General features: G+C 34.1%; 1 protein-coding gene across 1 annotated transcript; it reads left to right on the forward strand.

The window, feature by feature from the left end:
* The first annotated feature begins 1,366 nt into the window (after positions 1-1,366).
* On the forward strand, positions 1,367-3,623 carry LOC127074683 (naringenin,2-oxoglutarate 3-dioxygenase). The gene is made up of 3 exons (XM_051016023.1): positions 1,367-1,846; positions 2,066-2,494; positions 3,163-3,623. Exons 1-3 carry the CDS (start codon positions 1,484-1,486, stop codon positions 3,496-3,498), a joined length of 1,128 nt encoding a protein of 375 aa, XP_050871980.1. The 5' UTR covers positions 1,367-1,483; the 3' UTR covers positions 3,499-3,623.
* Positions 3,624-25,654: the final 22,031 nt, after the last annotated feature.

The raw sequence follows: 25,654 nt of genomic DNA on the forward strand, positions 1-25,654 counted from the left end.
TAGGACAAAAGGAAGATCAAGTTCACCGTTTGGCCTTTATATATCGGAAGCGGTCAACCCCACGATTGGCAACCGAAGATCGAGGAAAACACATTCTCACCACCAACGATCCTGAATTGGCCTTGATCCTCCCACGACACTCGAGTACTCTAAAAAGACCACCCCTGCCTCAATATCTACGTCTATATGGAGAGAATTAAGTGTGAAACGTTTTGGCTATAGTACATGCGTTTAATGTGCGTGTTCCAAGGCCAACTATTCCTACTCACTGCATTTCCAACCACAAAGTGAAGATCTGCTCGGAAACCATCAGATGGTTAGTGAGGACGATCAAAAAAGTTGGTCTCAATATTCCTTCGTAATCCTAACTTCATGAATGAAAGCAACTATAATGGGATGACCCAACGACCTAATAAGAGTAATCCAATTCGAGCGGTCCAATAAGAGGATCTTCTAGACATAATACAAAAAGGTAGATCCTTGTTAAAAAGTCGGACATCGAATCCAGTCTAATTGCTCATGACCAACCGTCATATCTAATCAAAAGATCTCTCGAACTTCACCTCAGGTCAAGTTAGCGCAATTCTAAATGCCTATTATATATAAGCTCTGTCACACACCATAACAAATATTATTCATTAACTCTTGCAAAGTTACATATCACTGAATTAACTAATTTAACCCTTAAAATGTAAACCTTGCATATACTTAACAAAGGTTCGTACTGTCGTATGGAAAAAATTGCTACCTTTATCTCACTAATTTCATATTCCATAGAATACACACATTAGAGAATTTTTTTTACTTTAATACAATTATTTCTATTTCTCCTATCATACTTTTAATACTTAATTACAATTTTAATCTCTATTTTTATCCACTCAAATAATTGATCTCTTAATTTTAAAATAATCCATTTTAATTTTTAAAAAGCAGTGATATTAGATATTTTAAATGAAATAAAATATGATTTTAATAATGTAGATTAACCAATAAAAAAATCCACTAAAAACTGTAGATTCAACTGCTATAATTATTATTTTTATAGTTTAATTAATAATATATTTCAATTAAAACAAATCACATTATTACGTAAATAAAGTAATATCAAGGAGGAAAACCAAAAAAAAAAATCAGGGAGAAATCAAAACTTAATAAATATAAATACATGAAAATATGAAAATCAAACCATAAACTAAACCTAAATATTAATGCAAACAAATCTATAAATTAACAATAATTTTTTATTATTAAAATCAATATAATTAATTATTTTCTCAAAACAATTTTAATATGAGACGGATGTATTAGTTAAGTATAACTAACTTTCATTTAACCAGTAAATAACTCAACCCAACTTCACATCTTCCCGTCTCTTACCAAATTCCTTAAACTAATCACTCTATATATATCTATCCAAAACCTCACACAACACACAATCACCGCCATACCCAAAACTATCAAACTTTTTTCCTTCCCAACAATGGCACCAGCCAAAACTCTCGATTATCTTTCTCAAGAAAAAACCCTCGAGTCCAGTTTCGTTCGCGACGAAAGCGAGCGTCCAAAAGTCTCTTATAATGACTTCAGCAACGAGATTCCAATCATTTCTCTGGCCGGAATCGACGATGTTGATGGCCGTAGAGCAGAGATATGCAACAAGATTGTTGAAGCTTGTGAGAATTGGGGTATCTTCCAGGTTATCGACCACGGCGTGGATTCAAACCTCATTTCTGAAATGACCCGTTTTGCTAAAGGCTTCTTCGATTTACCGGCGGAAGAGAAGCTCCGGTTCGACATGTCCGGTGGTAAAAAGGGCGGTTTCATTGTCTCTAGTCATCTCCAAGTAATAAAAAATTCTTTCCTTTTTACTATTTTTGTTACTTTATAGTATTTCTACAAACAATTAAAACGGTCACTAAGAAAATCTTTTTCATAAATGAAATTTATGATAAATTATTAAATAGATAGGTAATATCAAACACAAAATCACCAATTCATTATTTTTTAACATCTGATTGGCCGAGTGGTCTAAGACATCAGATTATAACTTATTTTTGTCTAGGGAGAAGCCGTGAAGGATTGGAGAGAGCTGGTGACATATTTTTCCTACCCAATTAAGCAAAGAGACTATTCAAGGTGGCCAGACAAGCCAGAAGGATGGAAAGCGGTTACAGAGCAATACAGTGAGAAGCTAATGAGTTTAGCTTGTAAGCTATTGGAAGTTTTATCAGAGGCTATGGGGTTAGAGAAAGAAGCTCTAACAAAAGCATGTGTTGATATGGATCAAAAGGTTGTGGTTAATTACTACCCAAAATGTCCTGAACCTGATCTTACTCTTGGGCTGAAACGACACACTGACCCTGGCACCATCACTCTGTTGCTTCAAGATCAAGTCGGTGGCCTTCAAGCAACTAAAGATAATGGTAACACGTGGATCACCGTTCAGCCAGTTGAGGGTGCTTTTGTTGTTAATCTTGGAGACCATGGTCACGTGAGTATACTTTTCCTTGCACTTTTACCTATTTATTTTTTATGTCTCTTCTTTTGAGTACCTACTTCTTTTGTGTACAATACAAAGAATGTGAAATGGTAAAAAAAACAAATTACTACTTATATCTGACTACGCCTATTTTTTCAAATTAATATTTATGAATATTATTTTGAGTAATATTTGTATGAAAACAAATCTAAATTTATATTTTTAAAACATCTAATAAAAAAAGAAAAATTTGAATTTATTTAAACTTTACTTTTTTTTAATTAGAATTATGGGTTGGTGTGAGTATGAAGGAGTAAGAATATATATATTTTTTTTAATTGATAAAAAAAATTGCGATTGATTGTTTTTAAAAATATTAGTTATGTTTGTGTGTATCTAACAATAAATACCACCACTAAATATAGCAGTAACAATAGCACAAAGCAGGTTGGTATATATTTTTCTTTGTTTATCTTTCTTCAAATAAACATTGTAATAATTTCTTTGGAAAAATAGGTAGAATACTTGATATCTAAAAAAAGAAATTAAAAAACAGTATAAAGGTTAAAGTACACCCTTCCTTCCCAGAAAGAAAATGACACTCTCATATATTACATTAAATGTTACCTTTATTTTATTTTTTTAATGATCTGTTTAAATTGAGTGTGACATGCATGCAGTATTTGAGTAATGGACGGTTCAAAAACGCTGATCATCAAGCAGTGGTGAATTCAAACTACAGTCGTTTATCCATTGCGACATTCCAGAATCCAGCACCAGATGCAACTGTGTACCCTTTGAAGATTCGAGATGGAGAGAAATCTGTGTTGGAGGAACCAATCACTTTTGCTGAAATGTACAGGAGGAAGATGAGCAAGGACCTTGAGATTGCTAGGATGAAGAAGATGGCTAAGGAAAAAGAAGTTAGGGACTCAGAGAAGGCTAAGGAAAAAGAAGTTAGGGACTCAGAGAAGGCTAAACTTGAGACCAAACCTTTGAATGAGATCCTTGCTTAGACTTACTTGGTTTGACAAATTATGATTTCTTGTGTTTGAATGGTTGTTTAACTTGTCCATGTGGGGATTGGATGTGCTTTGCTTAGCTACGCTACGAAATGTAATAAAAAAAACATGTTCCTTCATTAGGTTTTACTATATCATTTTATTTTATTCACATTTTTTCTTTAAATTCCAAAGAGCTTTCACATTTCTTTTTCCCACACTTTCTTACTTTAATTTTTAATTTTTTAACACTTTATTATTATTATTTTTTTTATAAATATCAACCATCTTTCTATTAAAATTAATTACCACCAAACTACTTAGATTGTTCTTTCCTTTACATTAACTTACACTAATAGAAACTTAAAAAATAAATAACTAATGATTCAATTTTTTTCCAAATAACACATGAGCACACTCCAATCATTATAAGGTGTATATATACAATATTGACATTTAGTATATTTTTACGACAAATTTAATCAATTACATTTATTTATTATTATTTAAAATATTAATTTATCTATTTTTAAATTTTAATAAAAATTAAGAATTTATTTTTAAAAAATATGTACTTTACTTTAATTAATAATTTTTACTATTTGAGATAAACAATTCTTATTTTTAAATTTACATGTATATTTAAATAAAATCTATATCATTTCCTCGTGCAGACGTAGGAGTATTTTGCTAGGATAATGTATATGATTATATATAATACAATTTTTTTTCTTTTGTTTAACCAACATATTACTAATAACATTAAATACCAGGAATTTAATTCTAAACAACATTATTTTTAACAATAATAATTCATATATAAGAAAATAATTTTTATAAATTCTCATGTTTAATCTCATAAATCAATGAGCAACTTTCAATTTAGACCATAAGGTCTAAATTTAATCTGATAATTGATTCAACAGATGACTCGATAATTAACTTCATTATTATTGATACGTTAATATTAAAAAATTAAAAATTTTAATGATCTGTCTGACAAGATTGCAGGTCTTATTCCTACGTATCTCCGGCTGCGATGGAGAATTCAAGACATACATAGTTCTAGGTAGAAAATGTTTGTTTGTTGGTCGATTTTAGCGAAATCTATTCGTTACAATCAACGAAAACATTATTTATTCAAAACAGGTGAGGAGCGACATTTGCATCACATTGAATGGATTTACAAATCAATATTCACGGGAAAATGCCACTTAACTCAACTCACGCGATTGTGTACGAAGCCATATCTAGCATCGTCTTGAGACAAAATACCTCTCATTTGTGAAAAATATTTTGAAGGATTGTGCCGAGAGGAAAAAAGATTTGAATGTGCTTGATGTATTTTCAAGTTGGAAGTAGAGTATTTATGACTTGCAAGCTTTTACGACTTAGGTCTAATACTCGGGATTATGACTGAATTTTACACCCAGGTAGTTCTTTCCTTCCATTTTGTTATGAAAAAGGTCAAAATTATTAATGGTTAGTCATTTTTGATTTGCTTGAGAAAAGAAACTTGACGTTTGATCAAACTTTTATTTGTGATTATGAAAGAGGTTTGAAGTGGTTTTAGGGTTTGAAAAGTGATTTGAATGCAGATAGTGGAAGCTTGGTATTGACCAAGTTTTTTTTAAAATGGAACATGGCATTTAAAACTTGTTTGAAAGGTTGATTTTATTATGAATTCATCCTTATCTCGTTTAAAGATCAAAGTGAAGGAAAATTGCGATCCAAAACGCAGCGGAAATTAAAAATTTTCCTTTAGTGATCCTTACGAATGGGCATGACCAGTGATAAAAACCGTTACCTCTTGTGGCGATTGAAACCTTTGATGCAAATCTAAGGAGTGATCATGAGCGTTGAATGGTGACGACGCCTCTACTCAGTCCAACCGAACGGATTCCTTCAGTCTCAGTGCTAGTTGCTACGAATGAAGGCTTTGAGTGAGTGAGTGAGAGAGAGAGAGAGAAACATAATTTTATCAAGTGAAATTCTTCTACACAAGGGTTCTATTTATATAACCACTTGTGTGGGCTACAAGCTAAAAAGTCCACTTAAGTGTATGTGGCCCATATCTTATGATATACCGAAAATCACTTAAGTGCGTGGTACCTTACCACATTTCGTATTCTACTTAAGTGCATTGTACCTTACGATGTTCTACAATTCACTTAAGTGCAATGTACCTTACAGTGTTCCTTATTTACTCTATCTATCATCAATCCATCCTTTTGTGTGTGACCCTGTGGATTTTTGTGACATTGGCAATTATATTAAATCACGTATTTAACATAATAAATAGTGAGTGATATCTAGTAACACATCACTGCTACCCAAGACACGAAAATGTCATGTGATATGAAAAATATTTTTTGTGATAATACTTGTGTGTACAATTACCTTTTTTGCCCTTATGTCTATATTGAACACATAGTGGGTCAATCCAGTATAAATATTACTCATAATATTCATACATATGTTTAAGACTTGATAACTCTTTATCCATGACCCATGAGATGTGATTATCAGTCTATATACATGATAGTATTAACACTTTAATGTTATCCTACTTCACAATAAAGCTCGACTACAAATACTTTAAGAATAATGTCCTTATGTTTAATGGGATCTCATGATTAAGTCACACTTGATACATTAAACAGACTAACTATTCTAGGGACTTTATTGACCAAACATAATAAAGAAAAAACCTTTTATTATTAATAAATAATTCGATACAAGTACCAAAAGTATTGGCCTCTAGGGCTTACACCAACAATCTCCCACTAGCACTGGAGCCAATCAGGCATACCCCTAATACCCATATATCTAGTATGGCCATCATGTTTCTGTTATGCAAGAGGCTTTGCCAGTGGGTCAACAATATTGTCAAGTGTATGTACTCTGCATATTTTCACATCTCCTCTATCTATTATCTCTCAAATGAGGTGATAACGCCTAAGTATGTGTTTGGATCATTGGTGAGATCTAGGCTCTTTAGCTTGTGCGATAGTGCCATTGTTATCACAATAGAGATCAATGGGATCCACAATGCTAGAAACTATGCCAAGTCCACTAATGAACTTTTTGATCCAAACAACTTCCTTTGTTGCACTTAGGGCAACAATATACTCGACCTCGGTTGTATAATCAACATTTGTATATTGCTTTGAACTTTTCCAGCTCACAACACCACCGTTTAAGTAGAACACATAACCAAATTGCGATCTAAAGTCATCCTTATCTGTTTGGAAGATAGAATCAATGTATCCAATTACAACAAGCTCTTCCTGACCATCATATATATCAAGAATGAGTCCTTAGTCCTTCTCAAATACTTAAGGATATTCTTGACAGCTACCCAATGAGCATCAATGGGATCAGATTGATACCTACTCGTTACACTTAAATCATACGAGACATTTGGTCGAGCACATAACATGGCATACATGATAGATCATATTGCAGATGCATATGGAATCTTATTCATGTGATCCCTTTCTTCCTTAGTTGAAGGGGATTATGTTTTTGATAGACATAAGCCATGTTGCATAGGTATGAATCCTTTCTTGGAATCATGCATATTAAAACGTCTCAACACTTTGTCTATTTATGTACTATGACTTAGGCCAAGCAGTTTTTATGATTTATCTCTATAGATCCTGATTCCTAATATATAGTCTGCTTCACCTAGGTCCTTCATAAAAAAGCATTTCCCCAACCAAGTCTTTACTTGTTGCAGAGTAGGGATATCGTTTCCAATGAGTAATATGTCATCTACATATAATACTCGAAAGACGATCATGCTCCCTCTAAACTTCTTGTAGACACATGGCTCATCTTCATTCTTGATGAATCCATATTGTTTTACTATTTAATCAAAACGAAGATTCCAGCTTCTAGAAGCTTGCTTCAATCCATAGATTGATCTCTGTAACTTGCATATCTTTTGGGCTTCTTCTAGTATGTCAAATCCTTCAGGATGTGTCATGTACACATCCTCAAGAAGATTTCCATTAAGGAAAGCAGTTTTGACATCCATCTGCCATATTTCATAATCATGATATACAGCGATAACAAGTAAAATCCGAACAGATTTAAGCATTGCAACTGGTGAAAAGGTTTCATCATAGTCAACCTCATGAAGTTGTTTATATCCTTTTGCAACCAATATTGCCTTATAAGTATGTACCTTACCATCCATGTTAGTTTTCTTTTTGAAGACCCATTTGCATCCTATAGGGTTAACTTCCACAGGAGGCTCTACCAAGTTCCAAGCCTAGTTTGTGTACATGGAATCCATTTCAGATTTCATGGCTTCTAGCAACTTCTCATACTCAGGACCAATTATGGCCTCTTGGTAGGTCACAGGCTCATCTTGATCGATGAGTAATACATCACCATGATCAGTTATGAAATATCCATATCTCTCAGGTAGGTGACATGTCCTGCTTGACCTACGCTGGTCTTTTTCTACTTGACCATGTTAGTCTTCCATAACTACTTGTGTTTCATGCTCTAATTCCTCCATAGGTGTATAAATGCTTTGTGATTCTTGAGTTTCTTCAAGCTCTACTTTCCCCCCAATGATTCCTTTGGAAATAAAATCCATTTCTAGGAAAACTCCAGTTCGAGCGACAAACACTTTTTCCCTTAGAAAGGATTGTAAAAGTAATACCCCCCTTGTTTATTTAGGATACCTCACAAATAAGCATTTGTCAGATTTGGGCTCAAGCTTAGTTGAAATTTGTCGTTTCACATAAAGTAATTTAACTACTCATAGGTATCAAAATTCATACAAATGAGATAAACAAAAAGTACATGAAATCTTGGTAAGGAATTGGTCTTCGAATGACAAAAATCCTTCGTTCTCGAGCTTCAATCGTCAACTTTGCTGTAAAATTCATACCAGAAGTCAATCTCCTAAAAAACTGTCAAATCCTCCTTTTAATGTATCTAAAAGGCGTGTTGATAGTGCAATGATGCATCCTTATCGTGCCACGATGTGCTGGAAAATTAATGATCATGCTATAATAACTTTATGTCGTTCTATGATTATGTGGTTTTCTTGTTTGTCGTGGAACAAGATTGGCCACAAAAAATCTAGTATCTTTTGCACGTTTTCTTCTTATTTTAAATATGTTTCTTCATTTCTCTTCGTTCTTAATTTCCTCACAAAACTAAGGCATTTTAAGCTTAAATTACATGAAAAAAATCAACTAATTCTCAATAAAATTATATGATTATAGAGAGTCATTAATGCCTCACATTCTACGTCACGTTCAACCAACGACAATTGCTCGAGGGAGTGTCCCTATGAAGTGTGTTATGGTAGAGGGTAGAATAATAGTGGACCCCATATAACTGTGCATGATTTGAGAGGATTATGTCCCAATGGAAGCTTAACTTTGACCTCAGATGCATGGTCTTTGCTACATCTGGCCCACTTCTGGCCCGCCCTTATCAAAAAGATGAGTGGTCTATTGAAGAAGATGAGAAACGATATACAATCTTTCAAGTAGTCCCATTTATTTGATGAAACATGTTTTTCTCGGATCTAGAGATAAAGGGGAAGGGTATCGCTTTAACATTTCCTTAGATGACACTATATAAAATTGAGATTGCTTTAGATGGGGCAACTTAATTATTAGATCCGTCCCTCAAGAGGGTAGATGAGTTGGAAGCATCTTTGAACTAAGCTTGAGAAAGTTGGAAGGAGGCTTAAGATGACCTTTAGAAGATGCGTCTAATAAACCTTGACTTATCCAAAGAGTGTGCCAAGTTAGTAGAAAATGGTTATTCCATTCTCCAGGTTTATTTATAGAATGCACTGAGGCATGTGGAATTTTTCCATCCCGGGGTGTAAATATCAAGGAAACATATTCTACTTAAGCAAGAGATAGTGGATGGGAGGCCAATTAACATTGAGACAAATTCATAGTTTTTTTTCACCGGAGTGCTCTTGCCTAATATTACACTTTCTATTGGCTGAATGAATATTCACCATTATTAATTCTATATTATTTATCTTTCTTTATTTGTGTACCATTATTTTTACATGTTATGTGTGTAGCCTTGTGTCATGAGTTCTCTATACCAGGAATTGGCTGGCACCCGAGGTCGTATCTTAGGGGTGCTCGACCAAAAGTGAACTTGGTCTGGATTTCTTGATGATGGAAGTATTGGTGCACAAAGTGATAAAGATGAACAATGGAAATAGGAGAGAGAAGAGTGAATAATAACAAATTTCCACTACTCTAAAACCGTTACAAATGGTTGCACGTGTGTGTGTGTGCGCGCACACACACACACACACACACACACACACACACACACTGTAAAAGAAGGATTAATAAATGTTTACAACACTCACTTGCTTAAATACAAGTGGAACTTAAGTAGAAATACTAAAATACCCCATAACAAACTTTGTCTACAAGTTAATAAAAACGAATTAATTCGAACACCGTCCCTTAATTCATATTTAGCTTAACCAAAGCTAAAAACACCAAATCCATCCCTCTAGCGGAGAAATTGATCAGTCTTGATCCGCTTTGTCAGAACATCTACCAACTGCTTCTGTGTGCTATAGTGCACAACTTCTAGCACTCCATTCTGAACATGATTTCTCATAATGTGATACTTAATCTCAATATGCTTGCTTCCCCTATGCAACAATGGGTTCCTGGAAAGATTGATTGCATACTTGTTATCAATCATCAACTTCAAAGGCTTGTTTATTTTGATCTTCAGATCCTACAGTGAATTTAGAAGTCATACAACTTGACATGTAGTCACATCACCTGTAATATATTTTTCTTCACAGGTTGACAAAGAAATAATTGGGGTCTTCTTGGAACACCAAGAAATAGGACTTCCCAAAAACTGAAACAAGTGTCCAGAAGTACTTCTTCTTTCAACTCCGTCTCCATACCAATCAGAATCTGAGTAACTTAGAAGTTATGAGTCAATTTCAACACCAGGAGGGAACAAAACTTCATACTTCAGAGTTCCCTTTATATACCTCAGAATTTGGATAACAGGTTGGTAATGAGACCACTTTGATTTACTCATAAACCTACTTACCATTCCAACTGCATAACAAATATTAGGTTTGGTATTACACAAATACCTTAGAGACCCTACATACTGCTTGAACGTTGTCACATCTACATCATCACCATCATAATCATAATCCAATTTCCAATTTGTATCAGCAGGTATGATAACAACTTTACAAATCAGCAGCTAAAACCTCTTCAGAAGCTCAAGTTCATATTTCAGCTGATTTAAAATTATGCCTTTCTCAGAGTTTATAATCTCCATCCCTAGAAAATAAACTTTATTTTCTAGACCAGTCATCTCAAACTCATTCATCAGCTCCTTCTTGAACTTAGCTATCTCATGTTCACAACTTCCTGTTAGCAATATATCATCAACATGCAGACACACCATAATCATATTGCCTTCAGAAGTATGTTGAACATAGACAACATACTCCATCTCACATTTTTGAAATCCTCGCTTCTTGAAAAATGAATCAATTTTTAGATTCCAAGTTCTAGGGGCTTGCTTCAGTCCATACAAAGCTTTATGTGACCTGTACACCATCCCTTCCCGATTCTTTTTCTCAAATCTAGGAGGTTGTGACACAAAAACCTCTTCTTATAATGGACCGTTCAGAAATGCATATTTCACGTCTAAATGCATCAGAGGTGAAATTTCTGTTAGCAGTTATCACGATCACTAGCCTGATTATTTCATGTCTTGCTACAGGCGCAAACACATCAAAGTAGTCTAACCCAGGTTTATGCAGAAAAACTCTCACAACTAACCTTGCCTTGTGTTTTCCAATTGATCCATCTGGCTTTAGCTTAACCTTATAAACCTATCTCACTCTGATGACTTTATTGTTCTTTGGAAGTTCTACCAGCTTCCATGTCTTGTTTATCTCCATGACATCAACTTCTTATTTCATGGACTTCAGCAAGACTTTATGCTTGAGAGATTATTCTGTACTCACGGGTTCAGAGTCTACTAACATGGCACATTGAATAACTTCCCCTTCAGAATCTACTTCAGTATCTTGCAGCATGTCAAACTCTGCAAACCTTCTCGGAATGTTTCTGATTCTTTGTGGCCTTTGAACTTGTTCAGAACCTTCTGATTCTAGAACAATATCATATGCTGCAAACCTTCTCGGAGTATTTATGATTCTCTAAACTTGTTCAGAACCTTCTGATTCTGGAACAATATCATATGCTGGAAATCTAGAAGTATCGACTTCAGAAGCATGACCACCTTCAGAATCTAGAATATTCCCAGAATTTGGACTACCACCAGAATCTGAATCACCATTAAAATATGGATCACCCAAATCTGAATCACTATCAGAATCGGGATCAGAATCAGATTCTTCCACAGAATCAATCCCGCCTTCTGATTCTGACTCACTCTTAGAATCATTTTCAGGCTCTGACTCATCTTCAGAATCAGAATCAGAATCAATATCTCATAAGTTGACTCTTCAGAACCAATCCCATACTTCTGACTCTTTCATAACAACATCTTTGCTGACTTCAACCTTATTAGTGAATGGACAATAAAGCTTATAAGCACATGTACTATGATACTCCACCAGTAACATTACCTTACTTCTATCATCCAGCTTCTTTCTAGTAGCATCTAAAACATATTTATAACAGACAGAACCAAATACTCTAAAATGATTCACACTTTGCTTATCTCTAATCCAGCTCTCAAAAGGAACAATTTTCTTCAGCTTCTTGGTTGGACACCTGTTGAGCACATATTCTGCAGTGACAACAACTTCTCCCCATAAAGTGTTAGGAAACTTCTTCTCCTTCATCATTTTCCTTGCCATATCAAACAAAGTTCATGTTCTCCTTTCAGCAAGACCATTGTGTTGAGGAGTATATAAAACAGTCACTTCATGCCCAATTACATTCTCCTCATATAACTTCTTGAACTTTGTAGAGTTATACTCATTTTCACCATCAGTTATGAGAATATTCAGAGTCTGACCACTTTGTTTCTCAGCCTTGATTCTAAATTTCTTAAATTCAGTAAACACCTCATGTTTGAACTTTATAAGGGATACCCATGTCATCTTTATGAACTCATCCACAAATGACACAAACTATTTATTCCCTCCTAGTGAAGGTTCTAGAAATGGTCAACACACATAAAATTGCACTACTCCCAAAGCAATTTTTGCTCTTGGAGCTACTTTTGATGCAAATTGTAGTATTGGTTGCTTCTCTCTCATGTACACATTGTGTGACTTTTCTGGTTTCTTAATTGTAGGAATTCCATGTATCTGTTTCTTTGAATTCATATTCCCTAAGATTTTGAAGTTCAAATGACCAAATCTTTTATGCTACAACTCACTTTCCTTCACAACACTTGTTGCGCTAAGGTATTCAGAGTCTGCCGTTTTAACATTCACCGTAAATGTTCCATTCCTTCCCCGTTCTTACTCCATAATCAGATTCTGATTACATTTATACAACTTTAAAAGATTGTCCTTCATGGTAACTAAGAATCCTTTTTCAATTAATTGACCTACACTCATGAGATTGCTCTTCATGCCAAGAACATACCAGACATTCTGAATTAACGCAGATTTACCATTATTCAAAATCACTCTAACGTTCCTCATTCCTTCAATGTTTAGATACTTATCTCTTGTCATAACACATGTTCATCATCAAAACTTCTGGCTATATTCGCTTCTTCTGATTTCCTCTCCTTGTTTGACCAACAGTCTACAGCGAAGTGGCCAAACTTCATACAACAATAACATAGAACTTTTCTCTTGTCATACTTCACTTTTCCCTTCTGACTCCCAAAAGTTGAGGTTTCTGACTTCTGAGACCTACCATGTTTTTTCTTGGCTTATGACGAAGACTGTTATTGGTATTTCTTGACAAAAGAAGCTATCAGAGCCTGCTCTACCTCTCTCAGAGGTTCTTTCAGTCAGACACAACTCTTGCGCCTCTAGACTACTTTACAATTCTTCTATTCTCATGGTGCTTAGATCCTGATAATGTTCAGTTGCTACAACAATGTAATCAAACTAGGGAGTAATATATCTAAATACCTTCTCAATGATACTTTCTTCAGAGAGAGTTTCTCCACACGACTTCATCTCATTTATGATCAAAATCACTCTAGAGATGTAGTCAGGTACCTTTTCTTTGTTTTTCATGCTGAAATTCTCATACTTCTTACGTAGAGACTACAACTTCACCTTTTTTACTGATGCATCACCGCCGTAGCATTGCATCAGTGTTTCGCACACAACCTTCGTTATCGTCAAATCAACGATTTTGTCAAACACGTTCACATCCACATACTGATGGATGTAGAACAAAGCCTTCTGATCATTCTTCCTCAGATTACGCTGAGCATTTCTCTGTGCATCCGTTGCATTTTCTGAAAATGCAGTGTAACTGTCGTTGACGAGATCAAGAACATCTTGTGCTTCGAGCAACACACACATCTGAATTATCCAACGATTCCAGTTCTTTCCATCGAACACTGGAAGCTTGGTACTTAGATTACCGTTTTCGTTCAACTTCAACCTTGTAGAATACTTTCAGATCTCACATAAACACAGTATTTCCCAATCCTTGAGAATCAAGATATGTGATTCTGTTACGATTCTGATCAGAAATTCAACACGAATTCTCCGAACAAAAATCAATCACACAACGCCTCAGCATTTCATTCGTGTTTCTCGTGGTGTTTTCCTGTGGATTTGAACCGGAGCTCTAGATACTAATTATTGGTGCACAAGGTGAGAAAGATGAACAATGGATATAAGAGAGAGAATAGAGAATAATAACAAATTTTCACTACTCTAAAACAGTTACAAATGATTGCACACATACACACACTACTACACAAAATGTAAAAGAAAGATTAATAAATGTTCACACCACTCACTTGCTTAAATACAAGTGAGACTTAAAAAGATACTAAAATACCCTTTAACAAACTTTACAAATTACTGAAAATGAATTAATTCTAACGGGCATAATTCAACCACTGTGAAGCTTATAAGTTGAGTTCCTTTGTCAAAGACAATTAACTTTGGTAACCCAAACTTAGATATTATCGGCTTTTAGTAGTACTGCGTATGCTTCAATCCATTGGATGAAGTAGCCCATGAATTTTAATTGTCCTGGCCCAAGGGGAAATGACATATGATGTCCATGCCCCATTAAGAAAATAGCTAGGGTGAGGTCACATAATGCAGGACCTCTACAGAGGCGTGGTGCACATTTGCATATCGTTGGCATTTGTTGCACTTATTTATGTAATCAACATTGTCTTTCAACATATTAGGCCACTAATAACCGACATGAAGAAATTTGTTTTCTATGGCTCTTCCACCTACGTGACTTCCTTATATCAACTCTAGAGTTTTCCTTCATGGCACACAAGTTACTTCAAATAATTTTAAGTGTTTCACCAGCTCTTGAACCTTCTAGAAATATTTCACAAGATGTGCTTCTTTAGTCTGGTAATTACTAACAACTTTAGTGGTACTAAGATTAGAATCACTACTAGCTCTGAGGTTGGATGCACCCTTTTTTTAGCAAAAGTCATACCTACAATGAAAGCTCATACTCCTCCATATTATTACTGGTTTTGAACTCAAATATTAGAAACTGCTCGACCACGATAATGATTAGGCCCTCCTTTTATATGAAATGTTCCGTCCATTTATATGATCCATACGTAGGAGTGTCTTTGCCCATTGGAGAGTTGAATTTGAACTAGAAGTCGGGTAGGACTTGGAATTTGATATTGCCTTTAGGAAGGAAATGTAATTCTAACAACTCTACAAACCACAAGACCATCCTTCCTGCCAAGTATAATTTCTTTAGAACTTTACAAAATTTGGTAGTACTGCCTTTAGCTACATGTTGTACTTCCTGACAGAGCTAGTATGTCTTTTACGACCTTATAGTAGTTCTTCTTATCTGAATTTTGCATAATCATGTTGTATGTATAATCTTAAAGGTTTTTCCCTATTTGATTCCAAAACACTATGTCCATCATTGTTTGATATGTATAGCTGACGTTCTTGATACCAAATGGAATCACCATTATATTAATGGCTGCAATTTTTTATCATGAAATTTGGTTTGGGCGCGTCGAAAGGATTGATCTTGACCTGATTGTAGCTTGTTTAGGGGTCCATGAAGCATAACATCTTATATTCTGATGAACCGTCGATTAATCTATATACGTTGAGCAGAAGGTACGGATCTTTAGGGATGCAAGATCAAGGTCAATAAAGTATACACACATTCTCCATTTCCTCAATGATGTCCTGACAACCATGATGTTATCCAATCAAGTGAGATACTTGATTTTGGTTATGAATCTCGCATACCTCTATTTTTTAACTTCTTTTGTATGTCTTGTATGATTGGTTTGGAGAATATATTGAGAGAGAGGGGGATAATGAGAGAAATGATGATGAAAACGATATTAGAATCTATCCTTGGAGTGTACGAGGGAATCCAAGAGAATATATATATATATATATATATATATATATATATATATATATATATATATATATATATATATATATATATATTCTTGAGCAGTTTCATGAACTCATATTCTCCATTTTTTATAGGGAGGTTCCCAACTTCGTTGTTTGGGAACTACGAGGACCTATTTGGATTTATTTCAGATATTTTGTGGAAATTTTATTGTCCTTCATGTATTTTATTGGGATTGAGGTAAACCAATTTTCCACTGTATGAGTGAAGTTTCAATGTTTGGCACGCGATCGTTATTGCTCTTGTTGTCTTATGGTAATCTTGGTAACATATTTTGGTTGTTTCTTAGTCCCCGTTCACGATGCCTATTTTCCCTTATCCAAGGGGTATTTCATAACTAAATATAGAGGTGAAAAAATGGGCTATCCATCCCCATGACAAGGTTGAAATGTGGTTGGCTCAAGCTTTATGCGGGTTTGGCCAAAAAACCCTATTTATAAACATGCTATAATTTGGTTGTCTAAGGTTGACCCCTTATGTGATATGTTTTTTTTTATGTTGGATAATGACTCCAAACATAAGAGGATGAGGGATGAATTGTGAAGGTTAAAAACATATGTCCAATTAAAAAATTAGTTGATAAATGAAATTGTTTAAAACAATTTTATAAAACAAACAAAGAATAGGCATCACGATAAATATATAGAAGTGAAAATCCGATTAAGTTACAAAAGTATAAAGAGATGAGGGTTGAGAGAATTGTGCGAGGATTAATACACGTTCGGCCTAACCACTTGGCCTACTTCTGTGCCCAAGAATTTCTTCTTAAGAGGTTCCACAATATCAGATGTAAGCTTTTCATAGGTTATGCCCACAAATTTGTTTATAATCAAACAAGAGTTTTACAATGTCTATCCTCCAATCTAAACACTAGATTTTACACCAGAACAATTTCAGAACCAAACATAACTTTTACACCAGGTCAAGTTGAGGAACTAAACAGGGATTTTAATGGACAATCTCACAAACCAAACGAGAGCTTTTACAGTAGGTTGAGCACACAAATAAAAGAGAGATTTTGAAAAACTAATACCACAAACCAATTTTTTTTATTGATTTAACTGCCAAACTAAATAACAACTTCTCCCAAGAGATATTACACAAGAGACAAAAGTCATTTTGTGTAAATTACAAGAATAACCCTAACACCAAAACAAACAAAAAACCATATTAATATTTTTCACACTAAAAGCATTAAATCCATTTAGTGAAAAATAAAGAAACATAATGGAGAGAGTAAAAAGTGAGAAAGTATCTAAAAGTAAGTTTTTTGGTGTATTTTGAAAGTGAGGAGAAGTCCTCTATTTTAAGGAAAATAATTTGGCTTATAAAGGAAAAAAATCTTGAGATTTTCAAGGATTTAATTGATAAAGCCACATGGTTAAACGATTATGAGCTTCAAAAATACGAAAACTGAAATTTCAAAAAGGAAACCCTATAATGACTATCTGTCTCTGTAGATTAGTAGTATTCTTAATCGATTAAGAAGTTTGATGCCTTTCTCAAACTGATTGATTCAACACTTCATATGAGATTTGGATTCTTCTAATTTATGATGCTTGGTAAAGCTTCTTGGTAGGCACCATAATTCGAGATTTTTTATACAAAGATCATCGAGGATTCCATTGGATGCTGTTTGACATTAGGTGTTGTCCTTATTGAGATTGATTTTGACATCTTGATCTCACAAACAAACCATCTTGATATTGATCTAGATATAATATCTTGATCATTATTTCACTAATGAAGAATTCACAACATAGTTTTGTCATCATCAAAACCATTGTGGATATTTAACGATTGCAGACAGATGTACCTGCAAGCATATAGATCTCCATTCTATTCTTTTTATAATGACAATGCATCTCTCAAGAAGGTGGAAAAAATAGAGAAGCATGGATAATATATTGGATTGTTAAACTCCCCCTCACAAATATATAGAGTATGACTCACCCTCTTGAGAGTATACTTCTCCCCCATTGACATTATAAAAAAGTCAGATATAATAAACAGCTACGGAAACTAATTCAAGCACATAGATCAAAAATTTAAAATAAGAAAAGCGATAAAATATTTTTTTTATAAACTTAACTTAATTAGATTGAAATTGCATAAAAGTAGGAAAGTTATGGAAATAATCATAATAAAAAAATGATAAACAAACAAGACGCAAGACATCTACTAACTGTTAATATCATCATCATTGGTTATATATATCCCCTTATCAAAACATAATTCATGATGAGCGCAACATCCTTGGTCAATTCTTGAACAACCTGAACAATCTCTTAGAAGATTGCTAAAAAGTTTGTAAAGATTCTTTCACAAGATGATCATTGATTATTCTTGATATCACTTGCTTCCATTGGAACATCCTCTAAGTCCCCATCACCAACTCAAACCTTGACCAATTTGTCCAGAAGATGAACTTGAGGAGATGTATAAAATATCCAAGCTTTAATCAGGAACTTGGTAATCAAAATTCCATAAGGTAATCTTACTAAATTGCTTCTTTGGTACTTGAACATGTAGCGGACCATTCCATAAGTCGAATTAACTTGAAAGTTCCGAGTTAGTAGCCACCTAGGTAATACATCTTCTTTTAGTAGCTCATTACAATTTTCCCTTCTTGGAAGTAGCAAATTGGTTATAAGGTGATGCACGAAACGACATCTTACTTTCATGAATTTCTTCTTGAAAGGAAGTTTCTTTTTTTTTTGTCGGGTTTATAAGGAAACTTCCAATTGCAACAACATGATCAAATTTGAGAGCATAATCACGAGCATTAACATTGTAGGTTTTTCATAAGCAAATATCTTACACATAACCTCACATTCCCCAGGGTGAAACTTCTCTTGGTTTATCCAATTCTTGATGTAGCATATATGCCTTCATACTTGAGATTTACATAGATAATTTGAACAAGTCTTAGATACACTAGATCTGGTTTTTCAATGAAAATTTCTCTGAGCAACCCATGACAAACATATTTATAGGGTGAGAAATGTTTCACAAAATTCTCATCCATGTATAAGGAGTCATAATATATTTAATTATTATACAATAAGATTCGTATGTTGATTGAATATAAAATAAAAGAATTAGCTATTGATAGAAAATACAACTCAACTCTATGTAATAACCGGTACTTGTTTCCTACATTAAAAGACTGGCTATTCATCATATATATGTTTTCCATTAATGTTAGGAAGATATTTTTTGTCATTAACTCTTTATTTTGTATTTTAATTGATTTTATCAATTTTATGTATGTTAAACTTCTCATACATGTATGTTACAAAAATATTTGTATTGTTTAGTGTGCATAATAATGAATATTGCAATTGAGGTATATGTAGAAATATATTTGATTTAGTGACAAAATAGAATATATTTTTATTAAAATTATAGTTTCATTGTAGCTATTTTTTTTATTAAAATTAAATAATATCTACTAGGTCGGGTCAAAAGACCGACTTTACATGTCATGACTTTTTACAACGCTTACTTATAAGTACACTATCACAGAAAACACTTTTTTTTATCTCGGTTAGAAGGGGAGGTTAACCTCAACTTCGTATGCTAGATCACAAAGGGCGCCATGAAAAGTGCGTCATTTTAGCCTTCAGTTGAACTTACATAGAGGGGAAAGACTTATGGTCATGGTTTCAATTCCTAGCAAATGGATTTCTTTTATTTTCGGAATTGGATGTTGTTCCCCACTTTTTTTCTAAGTTATATGAAACACCGAGGTAATATATTATGTCTTACTATCTCAATTCATCTAAATAACTGAGGGGAAATCATTGTTATTAATTTTTTTCTCTCTATATTTTCCTCTTAACATGTGTTATTGGACCTATTTTGTCCATTTCTTAAACAAAAATATGGTACATTTTTTCCATTTCTGAAACAAAAACAGTACTAGAAATATTCATTGTTTACACCAATTGCAAAGATAAAATGACGCACACATTATCTTTTTACAACAAAACTAAAACACATTATTAACCAACAAAAGCAAAAATCAAAATTCAAATTCTTGATCGACAATCCAAAAAATTTCTTCAGTAACTGGTCATTAAGAACCTGTAATTTGAACCACATTTGAAACTAATTAGGATAATCAATAACCACAACATTAAATCTTTAAACCATTAATCTCAACAACAACAACAACAACAATAACAACAATAACAACATTCAAATTTTAATATCAACAACATGCATCAATAACAATAACTAAAATAAATAGTTTATAGATATATTTGAATGTCACAAGGAATAACATTTACTTTAGGGGTTTTAAATTTTTTGACTTTTGCTTCTAAAACCATGCAGCGTGTGGTATCTTTCGACATCTCTACATGCTAGAGAAAATCAATATTAGTAAAAAGTATACCAATGTAAAATGCATGAATATATATTACTAAGTCATTTAAAATATTTACTTATTAGTTTTTCCATATCCCTTCCTGATGGACATAACGAATAACATGCACATCATTTGAATCATTTTTTTTCCAGATGAGAGACGCACATGTGTTACGAAAGAAGGAGTTTTAAAATTTAAATATTAATTTTCATCACTATCAGGAATATGTTTTCCTTGTAGAAAAATTGGTCATCTAGTGTTAGAAGGACCAGTGGCATAAAAAACTTGTTTTTCTTGGGATGCCATTGTAAGACCCCAATTTTGACCCTAAGATCCCTCATGCTATCTCATCATATGTATTGGCATTTGGATCATACCTTGACATCCTCCTTACCCCTCATTCATTGGGTTTGTATTGGGAGAGATAACCAAGTATCATGTGATTTTATCATACTTGTTATTTTATTATTTTTACTAACAAAAATACCAAAAATATGTCTTTGCATTTGCCTAACTCTTTTGTAGGTAGGACACTTGATCACCCTTGATCTATCAAGTTCACATCTAGGGTTTAAGACCCTCATTGCTAAGAGCTCAACCAAGGAATGACCCACAATGTCTCTAGGAATCATATATGAGTCCCCATGATATTTACATGTTATTTTGATCAATAATTCTTCAAGAGTTTGGAATTGGTTTGCCTTGGAAACCCTAGTTCATCTGGGTATCTTATGTGACTTCTTCACAAAGCTTCTTCACTAATTGATCAAATATTTCAAGGGACACTTCAAATTTCATCATATTATACATATATGATCTCCCATGAGTCCAAAAAGTCAAGAGAATTGCAAGTTAACAACTTGGTTGATGGTGGTTGACCAGAGGAATCCATCTGATCAAAACTGGGGTCCCCTAGACCATATCTCCTACAATTTTTATCATATGAAAATTATTCCAAGAGAAATGTTACTCTAAACGACATTCCAAACAACTTTCATGTTTAGGTCCATAGCTAGTTTTTCTTGGAAAGTCATTTTTTATGTTGAAAGATTATAAGTCATTTTGTCTAAACCCTAATTTGGAGGTCAACTTCCCAAGACCATAACTTGCTCAATTTTTATAGGATGAAAGATTTACAAGTTGCACAATCAAATTAAAGGTGTCTAATTCAACTTTTATGTTTGGAGGAAGAGCTAAATCAACTTTTATGAGCATGTGATTGTTGGTGTAAGCCCTAGAGGCCAATACTTTTGGTACTTGTATCAAATTATTTATTAATCATAAAAGGCTTTTTCTTTATTATGTTAAATTAATAAATCCCTAGAATAGCTAGTCAGTTTAATGTATCAAGTATAACTTAATCATGAGATCACATTAAACATAAGGACATTATTCTTAAAGTATCCGTAGTCGAGCTTTATTGTGAAGTGGGATAACATTAAAACATTAAAACTATTATGTATATAGACTAATGATCACATCTCATGGATCATGGATAAAGAGTTATCAAGTCTTAAACATAGGTATGAATATTAAGAGTAATATTTATACTGGATTGACCCGTTATGAGAATACTATATAGAATGTTATGCAAAGTGTCATAAGTTATTCTCATGGTGATAATGGTGTATACCACCCTTCGACCTGAAACCACTATGGATCCTAGATGTAGAGTCGAGTGCCTTATCGCTGATCAAACATTGTCCGTAACTGGACCATAAAGACAATTGATGGGTACTCCACGAAGCATGCTGAGGGACATGAGTGATCTAGATGGAATTTGACCATCCTGCGTAACAGGATAAATGTCTATGGGTCTAATATTGAACTGGACAAGGATGACATGGTTTATGCCTTGTGTTCAATATAGACATAATTAGATATTATCACAAAAGGGTAATTGTACACATAAGTATTATCACAAAAGGATTTGTCAGATCACATGACATTTTCGTGTCTTGGGTAGCAGTGATGTATTGCTAGATACCGCTCACTATTTATTATGTTAAATACGTGATTTAATATAAATGCCAATACCGTGAAAACCTACAGGGTCACACACAAAAGGACGGATTGATGAGAGATAGAGTAACTAAGGAACACCTTAAGGTACGGTGCACTTAAGTGAATTGTAGAACATCGTAAGGTACATCGTACTTAAGTAGAATATGAAATATGGTAATGTACCACGCGCTTAAGTGATTTTGGCATATTATAAGATATAGGCCACATACATTTAAGTGGGATTTTTAGCTTGCAGCCCACACAAGTGGTTCTATAAATAGAACCCTTGTGCATAAGCATTTGTGGAGTTGCAATTTCGTTTCTCTCTCTCTCTCTCTCTCTCTCTCTCATACACGCACACACACACACACACACACACACGCACACTCAAAGCCTTTAGTCGTAGCAGCTAGCACTGAGATTGAAGGAATCCGTTCGTGTAGACTGAGTAGAGGCGTTGTCACCGTTCAACATTCGTGATCGCTCCGTAGATCTGCATCAAAGGTTTCAATCGCCATAAGAGGTAACGATTCTATCACTGATCATGCCCATCCGTATGAATCACTAAAGGATATTTTTTTTAAATTCCGCTGCGTTAAGGATCGCCCTTCTCCTTTAGTGGTATCAGAGCCACTTACGAAACCATGCATCTGATAGCTGTTTATTTTCTGTATTTTCTGTATTAATACGATTAAAAGACAAAATGAATCAAAGAATAAACGAGTAATAAAATTTGGCACCATGTGTGTACGATTTGGATGATTGATGTTGACTATGCTTCGGAATCCGAAATTAGTATAGTGAAGCATCGATACATCAATCGTCCATAGGTTACGCAATTGAGATCGATCAAGTTATATATATGCTATAAGTAATCCTGATGCAAAATACGGTATATATGATATACTATTTCTATTTCGTTCATTCAAAAACTTAATGGTTGTTTTCCTTTGAGCGATCAATGGTCATTTGCTTCTTGATTCGACATTAGTTTGGTGAAGCAATGACGTGTTGATCAATCATACTGAATTAACAATCGGGGTGTGTTGAAGGTATAAAATTGGTGCATTAGGGTTAATGACGGTACAAGGGTTGTGCTGTCAAAGAGTTATGCGATTAGGGTTGTGACTGCGTGATAACACGAAATTATATCACATTTTAAGACTTAATTCAATTAGATTATATTATCATTTACTTTCGGTTTACTGCATTTTATGGGATATTACGTGGTATTTTCTTCCTAATTGTCGCAGGTAGTCTATTTTGAAGCAAAAGTGGAAAAGGGAAGAAAAGGGGGTGTAAAAAGGAATAAAAAGGAAACAAATAACAAAGACCAAGCCCAGCCCAAAGAAAGTCACGTTATGACTGTGACGGGCGTCACAAGGGTTGTGACGAGCGTCACACTAAAAGCACTCCTGTGACGAGCGTCACACATGGTGTGACGAACGTCACACCAGTCCTCTATATTTTTGGCGCAAGGAACTCAACTGACCACGTTGAAAGCTATTTCCACGCACGCTTAACCCTCGGAACGAGACCACGCACACGGAAACCCTTGAAAAGCAGTTACACCAGCAGCTGTATAAATAGCAGCTAATTGGGAAATTTCAAACCCCGGTTTTTCCACGCTCATATTGCCGAAGCTCTGCCAAATTTTCTTGTCACACCTTTTGCTTATTTTTTCCTTTCCAGCACTTAACATTGTTTATTTTATTTATTTCTTTTGCAAGCTTTACATTCTTTTTTCCCTTGCAAAATTTACCTTTCCCGTTTCAGCTTCTAGATATTTTTCGCATAATAGTTTCTACACCGGAAGCTATTGTGCAACTTTATACTGGATTTAACCTTACGTTATATTCCAGTTTTATTTCCTTGATTTAATTTACTGTTTAATTGAAGAATCCAAGAACAAATCCTACCGGCTTGTGGTGGAGTGTTCAAGACTATTGTATTACGCATTCAGGTTCTTTAATCATTATTTAATATTTTGTTTTATTATTTATCTATATTATCTGCCTGGAATGAGTCTGTTTATGCATGATATAAATTCTTATTTGTTTAGCATGTCTGGCTAATTTGCCTAGGTATCGGTATGTAAAGTAAGCAGAATAAGGGATCAAGACTGAGTCGGTCTATCTAAACTTAAAATCAAAATCAATCTTTTTACGGTCTCAACTTACAGGTTTAATAACAAGATTTTTTACAAAAGTAAAAGACATAAAGAAGTTAAAATCAATAGAGCGAGAGTTTGAGATTTTAACTGGACAGTGTAAGTTAGGCATTAATTCTAGATCAGGGCGAGAGCAAGTTTTAGAGTTAATTAAATTCTGACCTTTTCCAAAAAGTATTTTTAAAGATTGAATGTGAGGACGAGAGTTAAGCATTTGGATTTAATTATATAACCTAAGTCAACAGAGCGAGAGTTTGAGATAAGGGTGTTTAAAACGGTCAGTATTTTCTTAAAAAGAGTTTCTGCAACTTTATTGCTTTCAAAATATGGTTTTTGACTTAATTATAAGTGACAGCAACATTAATATAAAATCATGGTTTATTCAACAGAGCGAGAGTTTGAGATAGAACCTTTAACCAATAAAGTTAACCGAAACGATTCATTTTAAAACCAAGAAGCCGACAAAGACTTGATTCCCTAGTTTTGACGAACTACATACCGATATCCGTTTTATTAATATTTAATCTAGATATTAGTTTAGCCCTTAGTTTTTCCCCAAACAATCAAACATTTTCACCTTAGATTTACGTAGTAACCTTAGATAACGGTATATCGATTCATAAGTCCCTGTGGGATCGATATCTTTTAAAACTACGCGATAGAACTGTGCACTTGCAGTTTGTATCCCATTCTCGACTCACACAGTCGAGCGATCAAGTTTTTGGCGCCGTTGCCGGGGACTTTTATTCAATCGATATCGTAACTCTTCCGTTACGCTGTAGAGACTAAGGTTTCTTTTCCTTCTATTTTCTTTCTTTCGTTGATTTGTATGCCACGCACTCGCTCTCGAGGCGAACCGCTCTATTTACGAATCAACGATATCGAACTATATCTCCGAGTCTTACGACGAATTCGGGAATATCGTGCTGAAAACAATCTCCCTCCTATAGACCTTCCTGATCTCAAAGATTTTCCTTCTTTAACCGAGATGGCAGAACCAGCTCGTGCTCTTAG

Source organism: Lathyrus oleraceus, chromosome 4 (assembly GCF_024323335.1).
Source record: "Lathyrus oleraceus cultivar Zhongwan6 chromosome 4, CAAS_Psat_ZW6_1.0, whole genome shotgun sequence".
Classification (NCBI taxonomy): domain Eukaryota; kingdom Viridiplantae; phylum Streptophyta; class Magnoliopsida; order Fabales; family Fabaceae; genus Lathyrus; species Lathyrus oleraceus.